Source organism: Echinops telfairi, unplaced genomic scaffold (genome assembly GCF_000313985.2).
Source record: "Echinops telfairi isolate 266 unplaced genomic scaffold, ASM31398v2 ScPeMD7_655;HRSCAF=1070, whole genome shotgun sequence".
In the NCBI taxonomy this organism is placed as follows: domain Eukaryota; kingdom Metazoa; phylum Chordata; class Mammalia; order Afrosoricida; family Tenrecidae; genus Echinops; species Echinops telfairi.
Window position 1 is genome coordinate 27,174,376 of NW_022104553.1, and position 8,783 is coordinate 27,183,158.

Below are 8,783 nucleotides of genomic sequence, written 5' to 3' on the forward strand. Positions count from 1 at the left end.
ATAAGGAATCCTACTTCGCGGAATTTCATTTATCACGGTAGGGTCTAGAACCGATTAACCGCGATAAACGAGGGTCCACTGTAGTCCAGCCTCTCCGCCTTGTTTTCCCTTCTGTAAAATGGGAAGGGTTGCTACCACAGGAATGGTGTCGTGAATTGCTTTAACATGACCCTTCTAGCCGCAGTCTTGAAACTCCCACCAAATGAGATGGGCCAGCAGATGCACATGAGATGACACGATGGGGTTCCCAGTCCTCAGAGCAAGGCAGTTACAGGGGCTGAGCTGAGTGCCTTTAGGCAGGAGGATTGGGGTGTCTAAAGAGCTTTGTAGCAATTGCCAGGCATGTGCAGGTCAGTGGCAGAGGCCTATCTGCCGGCCTGGCCAAGAAGCAGCTGTCTCCATCAAAGAACCACATCCTGTGTCTTGCTTGAGTGGTGCCTGTCCCTTCCAAGCGGATCCTGTTACTTCCTCATGAACTGCTACAGCTGTGAGTATGGTCCATGGTGTTGTATAGCCATGGCAATGGAAGGCTGAACCCAGCAGAGAAGTGGAGCATGTGGTGGGAGAGAGGACGGTTAGTGTCAGAACCAGTGGAGGGATGTCTGACCTTCACCTCTTAGGAATTCACCTTGGGTCGTTGCGGATATTGATTCGCTCTCCTCCCCGTGAAGTTGGAGCTCTGACATCACCAGGTTTTTTTTGTAATGAGGTTCTTGTGGGGCTTAAATGAGTGAGGTCAGAGGTCAGCGGGATGCTCAGCTCACGCATTGCCAAGGCCCCACAGATAGAAGATGTTGTTGGCAAATATCCAAGTGTTTAATGAGTACCTAGGGGGCTACCAAGGAGTCCCCAGGTGGGGCAAAGTGTTCAGTGTGTGGCTGTTCACTGAGAAGTTGGCAGTTCGATCCACCCACAGGAGCCTCAGAAGAAAGGCCTGGCAATATACAAGGTCACTGTGGTAGTTACATAATTTGGTGCCCATTTGAGAGGATTATGAGTGAAGGGGTGCAGATATAACCAATGAGGCCTCTGTGTGGGCATGGTCTTCCCCTAAGGACTCTGGGAATTCCTGTTTTTCCTCCTTGGAGACAGGAGACATTTCTCTCTCAGCTCACTTCCTGAGACAACGCTCTATTGACAAGACACATGAAACTACGCTAGTGTCCTGAGCTGGACCTACCCTGATGCAGCCTTGGGTGCTGGAGAAGCCATGTGGAGATCCCTGCCAGCGCTGAGATGCTTACGCTGCCACTGGACCCAAAAGACTTCCATCCCACTGGCCTGTGATCTTCCTGCATTTGGCATCATTGCATGTGTTTCATGAGTCAGAAGAGGACTTTATAGATTGGTATCAGACATATGGGCTCATATAGGACTTATGGACTTGCTTTGGACTGGACTGGGATATTTCCTCAATATTTAACTGCTCTTGTACATAAACCTCTTTGTTATTCACCTACGAGTCTCTATGAATTTGTTTCTCTAGCCTATCCAGACTAACACAGTCACCAAAAGGTTGCTGGCTGGACGCCTCTATGGGAAGGAGACGTCAGGGTCCGCTGGCATGATTTAATCAATACAGACAATGTTCTACATCCTACTTTGGTGAGTAGAACCCTTATGAGCGGCCATCTATGATACAACTGATTGGTCTCTCCCAATCTGGAAAAGTGAAGGTGATCAAAGAGTCAAGGAAACAATCAGTCCAAAGAGTGGAGGGGCGACATGATCCCCAGCCTCCCCCGGCCTGAGACCAGAACAACTACACGGTGCCCAGCTACCATGACTAACTGGCTCTGATTAGGATCACAGTAGAAAATGAAAGACAGAGTGGGAGAAAAAGGTAGAACAAAACACAAAATCACAAGAAAGACTAGACTTGGGGGCAAACGGGGGAGCTAATAACGATGAATACCGGAATGAAGACAACGTGCTAAAACGGACAGTGCTGATGATTGCACAACTCTTCTTGATGTGATTGGACGATTGAATTGTAGGATATATGAATTCTATGCCAATAAAACTGTGGAAGAAAAAAATTAGACTTCACTGGTCTACTTGAGACGGGTGGAAACATTGAGACTATGGCCCTTAAACATCCTTCAAGCATGGAAGAGAACTTACCCCCGGGAATAACTTTTAGCTGAGCAATAGCTCACAACCTGCGATGTGCAGATGACACAACCTTGCTTGCTGAAAGTGAGGAGGGCTTGAGGCACTTGCTGATGAAGATGAAGGATGACAGCCTTCAGTCTAAATGACAACTCAACGTAAAGCAAGCCCAAGTCCTCACAACTGGACCAATAGGTGACATCATGGTACATAGAGAAAAGACTGAAGGTGTCAAGGATTTCCTCTTACTTGGATCTACAACCAATGCTCGTGGAAATGGCAGTCACGAGATCAATAGACACTTTGCATTTGGCAAATCTGCACACGACCTCTTTCAAGTGTGAAAAAGCAGGAAGGTGACTTTGAGGACAAAGGTGCGCCTGACCCAAGCCATGATATTTTCGATCACCTCCTATGCATGTGAAAGTTGACCCTTGAATAAGGAAGACCAAAAAAGAATCAATGTATTGAATTACGGTGCTGCCAAAAGAACAAAGAAATCTATCTTGGAAGAAGTGCGGTCAGAATGTTCCTTAGAGGCAAGGATGGCTTGATTGCATCTTATGGGCTTTGGACATGTTGTCAGGAGAGACCACTTCCTCAGGAAGGACATCATGCTTGGTAAAGTGGAAGGGCAGCAAAAAGAGGGTGGCCTTTGATGAGGTGGATGGACACAGTGGCTGCCTCGATGGGCTCATGCACAGGAACAATAGTGAGGGTGGCGCAGGACCAGGAGGTGTTTCGTCCTGTTGTGCACAGGGTCACTAAATGTCCAAACTTGATAGCACCTCACAACAGCACAAAGTGAATAGCAATCCCCATGAGGATAGGGCTCCCCCAAAGGTCAGCATTCACTCCAAAATGAAGTTCAGAGGTGAGATTGGGCCTGAAAGAAAGGCACATGCCCATGGAGAGGGTGTGGGAAGGAGGCTGTGATTTTGAAGAGATTGCCACCGATGCTTTAAAACAAAAGGAATACAAATTGCGGAATGTTCCACGCTGGTATAAGGGAGTAGATAATTAATGCATGTGAAGATTAAACAATATTGTCTATCTGTGGGGCCTGGACCCACAGTAGGTGCTCAACTAATAAGCGTTGAGTGGATGAGAAACCAAACTCGCTGCCATTGATTGATCTTATAGGACAGAGTAGAACTGCCCCTGTGGGCCATCACACTTTACAGGAGCAGCAAGCTTCATCTTTTTCTCATGGAGCAGCTGGTGGGCCCGAACTGCTTACCTTTGGGTTAGCAGCCCAACATGCAACCCATGCTACCAGGCTCCCTGAGTGGATGAAAGAGGCCTTCAATGAGCTGGCACATTACGGTAGGTGCTTAGGGCATGTTAGCCTCCCCTCCCCCATGCCCTCTCAGAACCCTCAGCACTCACCCACCACCTGGACACTGGTGTTGGCATGCATGGTCCAGGAGGGTTTGATGGTGACCAACACCTGGTAGGTGCCACTGTCGCTGGGCTGGGCGCGACGCAGCAGCATGGAGCCATTGGCAAAGCCAACTATGTCACGCTGTCCCTTGGCGTCGCCGTTCCTCTGGGGCTGCTGCAGCCCTGGGAAGTAGGAGAACAGCATGGTGCTACCGTCAGTCCGCTCTCCATAGTACCAGTTGAAATCCTGGAAGGCATCTGGTATGCCCTGGACGGACAGGAGGAGGTGCTCGTTCTGTAGAGGCTTTTCCGGAACCTTCTGGATGTAGAGGTCCGCCTGGGAGCTCTGGAGCGTCCAGAGTATTGAGGCTGTGGGGAGCGACAGAGGAGGCCTGAGGTTGGGGGTGTAAAGCAAGGACTGCTAGAAGCCCTCTGAGCCCTGCTCTCAGGAAACAGTGCTGGCATTGATTGGTGATGTCTGCTCTGAGTGCAGGTAGGGAGAACACAGGCCACAGATTAGCCATTCCACTGTGACTCAGGGCGTCACTGCCCTGACGTACTAGATAAGTGGTCTGTTTATCAATTGTTGGGACTCACCAAATTCACTCATTCAACCAATATTTGTTGTCAGTTGTCCCTGCCCATTCTCATGGTGACTGCATGTCAAACAGCGTGAAGCACTGCCCAGTCCTCCACCATCCTCTCAACTGGTTCTGGATTGGATAATACTCTCTTGTGATCCACAGGACTTTCATTGGCTGATTTTTGGAAGGATATGACCAAGTTCCTAGTCGGTCTTGCTCTAGAACAGCAGTTCTCAACCTGTGGGTCGCGACCCCTTTGGGGGGTAGAAGGGTCCTTCTTTCACAGGGGTGGCCTAAGACCATCGGAAACACATCTTTCCCACGGTCTGAGGAACCGAGACGCCGCTCCTCTATTGCATCTCCAGGCGGGTCCGCCCACAGGCAGATACGCCCACCTACGAGAACTGGCATGAAGACTGTTACCCGTGCGACAGCATGCTTCAAGACAACATTTCATTGATGTGTCATTAGAAATAAATAGTGCACAATATATAGTGACATTTTGTTTTTGTGATGAATCACGGTGCTTTCATGATGTTCAATTTGTAACCATGGACATACATCCTGCCTATCAGATACTTACATGATGATTCATCACAGTAGCAATATGACAGTGATGAAGTAGCAACGAAAATGATTTTATGGTGGGGGGGTCACCACCACAGGAGGACCTGTATGAAAGGGTCGTGGCATGAGGAAGGTTGAGGACCACTGCTCTAGGAGCATCATGTGGTTTGGTACCATGGAGTCCATCCTGACCCATAGCGATCCTAGGTGCAATAGAACAAAACACGGTCCTGCAGCATCCTCACCATGGGTCTTCTGTGTGTGTCCATTGATGAAGCCACTGTGTCCAGCCATCTGGTGGAGGGCCCTCCTCTTTTCCACTGCCCTCTACTTTACCAAGCACGATGTCCTCTTCCAGAGACTGCCGTCTTCTGAGAACATGTCCAGAGCACAGGAGATAACCGTTCACCCTCCTCGGTTCTAAGGAGCATTCAGATCGATTGGTGCTTTAACAACCCGCGGTCTCTTCAATATTCTTCGCCAGCACCGTCATTCAGATGCATTGCTTCTCTTTTGTCTTCCTTATTCAGCGTCCAACTTTCACTCGCATAGGAGAGGATTGAAAAGACCGTGGCTTGGATCAGGCACACGTTAGTCCTCAAAGGGACTTCCGTGCGCTTCGCCACTTTATTATTATTATTATTATTATCTCTTCCACACTGTAAAAATTAAAAAAAAATTTTTGTTTTTGTTTTTTAATTAAAAAAATTGTTTTCCCCTCCTCCACACTTTAAACCAATCTTGTGCAGTCGATCGAACAGCCGATGTAGTCACATAGCTCTGCATCAGGGCTATGTTGGGTGAGCCTAACAGCGATCGATCTCACAAAACCAGTCGTATACACGAGGGGGCTTTGCAAAGTCCGTGGAAAAGTGCAATTGAAACACAATCGAAGTCTTCCACGAACTTTTTGAAGTGCCCTTGGATTGGTGGTGCTGTCGAGTAAGCGTTGGACAGCTGCCCTAAGGTTGGCAGTTCAAACCCCCTAGTCCATGTAACCAGAAAGTTAAAGTGAAAGCTGTCTGCTTTATAAAGAGGCATAGCCTTGGACCCCTATATAGGGTCACTATGAGTCAGAATCGACTCAGTGGCAATGGATTTGGTTTGGGGGTCTGTACTATAGATTGCAGGAGCCCTGGTGGTGTGGTGGGTTACACATTGGGCTGATAAGAGCAAGGTCAGCAGTTCAAAACCACCAGCCTCTCTGCGGGAGGTAGACGAGGCTGTCTACTCCCATAAAGAGTTACAGTCTCAGAAACCCACAGGGACAGTTCTGCCCTGTCTGATAGGGTTATGAGTTAGAATTGCTATGAGCTAGAATCCACGAAATAGCAGTGAATTTGAGATTGTATATAGCATGTTTATTAAAATATAGCTATATGATATATTCTTGTTAGAAAGCAAAGATATCACTTTTAGGACTAAGGGGCACTAGACCCAAGCCCTGGTTTTTCCAGGAACCTCATATGCGTGTGAATGTTGGACCCCGTCTAAGGGGGACCAGAGAGGAATGGTTGCCTCTGAATGATAGTTTTGGTGAAGAATCCTGAACGTACTCTGGACCCGCCGGAGACCAAACAAATCAGTCTTGGAAGAAGAACAGTCAGAGTGCTCCTTAGAAGTGACGATGGTGAGACTTCAGGGCATGTCATCAGGAGGAACCCGTCCCCGGAGAAGGACACCACGCTTGGTAAAGTGCAGGGGCAGCGATCAAAAGGAAGGCCCCAGAGAAGATGGATCGATACCGTGGCTGCCACAGTGGGCTCAAAGGTAGGAACTGTTGTGAGGCTGGCCCAGGACCGAGCAGTGCTTTGTTCTGCGGTATACCAGGTTGCTGAGAGTCAGAACTGACCCCAGGAGCTTAGCAACACCAACACCATGCTTCTCAATCCCCTGCATTTCTAGCCACTGGGGATTTACCAGTGAACCAAACACAAATAAATCCCTACCCTCTAGGTGTCTTGACATTCTAGAAAATTCCATAGATTAAAATGAGGATGGATTCGGAGTCTACTGCCTGATCCCTGCTCCCTATGCTGATAATCCCAACTTTCCCTCCTTCTCCCAAGACAGGAAACACACCTCTAGGGTTGGGTCCCACCCTCGCCCTGTGTGGGGTGTGGGGGGATGTCCCCTCCTTACCTGAGAGCAGGAGGCCCTTTGAGAAGCAGGCCCGGGCACCCCTGGGAGGCTCCATTTTGATGTCCTGTGAGGATCCCACGGGGAAGCCTGCTGGAGGCTGAGGGGACCAGGGGGGCTGAGTCCTGGATGTCTGAAATGGCCTGCCAAGTGGGGGGCCCCAGGGGCCTCAGGGATCAGGCCCAGGCCAGCGGGGCTCAGTACCCCCTTTCCAGAGACTCTCAGACTGTCTGTGCGCCCTGGACTGGGAGCACCAGTTGAACCAGTTTCTCAGGGTGACAGGGAACTTCTTAGGGATCCTCCCTTCACCTCTACCTTCTCCTTCTCACTAGGTGACTGTGGGCGGTGGCCCTGGGGAGCCACCCTGTGCCCAGCAGACTCAACGCGCACCACCTCCTCCAATTGCCATTACAGGTCCCCACTTCACAGATGACGCAAAGCCAAGTCCACCAATAAAGAGGTGGCCCAGGGTGGCGATGGCCCAGAGCTGGTTCACTCTGAAGTCTTCCTGTGGCAATGGCCCATCATGACAGGCACTCCATGTGCCCAGGCTTGTGCTGGGCGGTGCTGGGGACACACTGGTGATGGAGACAGCTCCTGCCCTGCCCTGCCCTCAGCCCACGGCGAGACACACGTGTGTGTGGTCCCCAGACAATGAAAGATCAAGGCTGGCTGGTGGAGTTTAAGGGGATGCCTGACCCAGCCTGGGGTCCCAGAGTACTTCCTGGAGGAGACCACACGGGAGCGGAGACCTGGAGTAAGGGGGAGGCAGATGATGAGGTGAGAAGGGGTGAGGTGGACCAGGCAGAATAAACCCAAATAAACTAAACTAAACTAAACTCCCTGCAAGGGAGCCAATCCCAACTCCTAGCGACCCTATAGGACAGGGTCAAACTGCCTCTGTGGATTTCCAAGACCGGGACTCTTCTCCAGAGCAGACAGCCTCATCTGTCTCCCTAGGAGCAGCTGGTGGTTTCCAACAGCTGACCTGGTGGTTTAGCAGCCCAACACTTATCCGACAGCGCCACCCTGGGCTCAGTAAAGGGATCATGGAAATGTGAGGGAGCTCAGACTGCCTAGGAGGTAGACCCGGGGTGGAGCGGAGCTTGGGGGCTGAGGAGTCTAGGGCTGTGCTGTCCCACACCATGACTCTTAACTAGATTTTCATTTATGTTCATATATATGCATGGTCATATGCGAGCAGCTCTGGCTGGCATAGTGGTTACGTGTTGGCCGGCTTCCCGCAAGGTCAGCGGTTGGAAGCCATCAGCTGCTCTAGGGGAGAAAGCTGAGGCTTTAAAAATATTTTTTTTTTTAAATTGAAGCTTTTTACTCCTATAGTTATCGTCTCAGAAACCCCCAGGGGCAGTTCTACCCTGTCCTATAGGGTCGCCATGAGTGGAAATCAACTCCACGCCAGTCTTCTTATTTTATTTTATTTTATTTTTTACGCCAGTCTTCTTATAGGAAGACAGATTCCTTGGCGAATTCACAAGAATCGAAAACAAGCAGCGCTTGTTTAGAAGTTCACGCCCACCGACAGGGTCCCGCATTTGTCACAGCAGAATGTCGATGGCTGACTTTTCTGCAGTAGGTTGCCAGGCCTTGCTACCGTGCGCCTCTGGGCAGAAATCGAAATCACCACCTGTTGGTTCACAGCCAAGCCCTTTGAACGGTTTGCATCATCTCCCTCCCACACCCGATACATCCCCCGCCCCGCCCACCATTCCCAGAGGGCAGGTCCTGATTGGACCGAACCTCCTAAACCGTCTCATTCCGGCCAGGGATTGGCTGAGCGGTGGGCATGGGCGGTGCTGCCCATCACCACCAGAGGCGGCGCTGCTGGCCCACGGGTTCCTTGCTTACGGAGACGCTCATGGAGGACGGCTGCGCGGTTGCTCAGGACGCGTTGCCAGGAGGAAGCAGCCGTCTTGGTTCCCGCCCGAGGATGACGTCACCACGTGGCTGAAACTGACCTGAGCGCCAGCGACTGCGCCC

General features: G+C 50.5%; 1 protein-coding gene across 1 annotated transcript in view; it reads right to left on the bottom strand.

Moving 5' to 3' along the window:
- The window catches only part of CEACAM19 (CEA cell adhesion molecule 19), a 28,176-nt gene extending 21,333 nt beyond the window's left edge, over positions 1 to 6,843 (bottom strand). Inside the window, exons 1-2 of the mRNA XM_045292682.1 lie at positions 6,789 to 6,843; positions 3,502 to 3,864 (exon numbers count right to left, since the gene is read on the bottom strand). Coding sequence (XP_045148617.1) covers positions 3,502 to 3,864; positions 6,789 to 6,843 — 418 coding nt within the window. The remainder of the gene's footprint in view (positions 1 to 3,501; positions 3,865 to 6,788) is intronic.
- Positions 6,844 to 8,783: the final 1,940 nt, after the last annotated feature.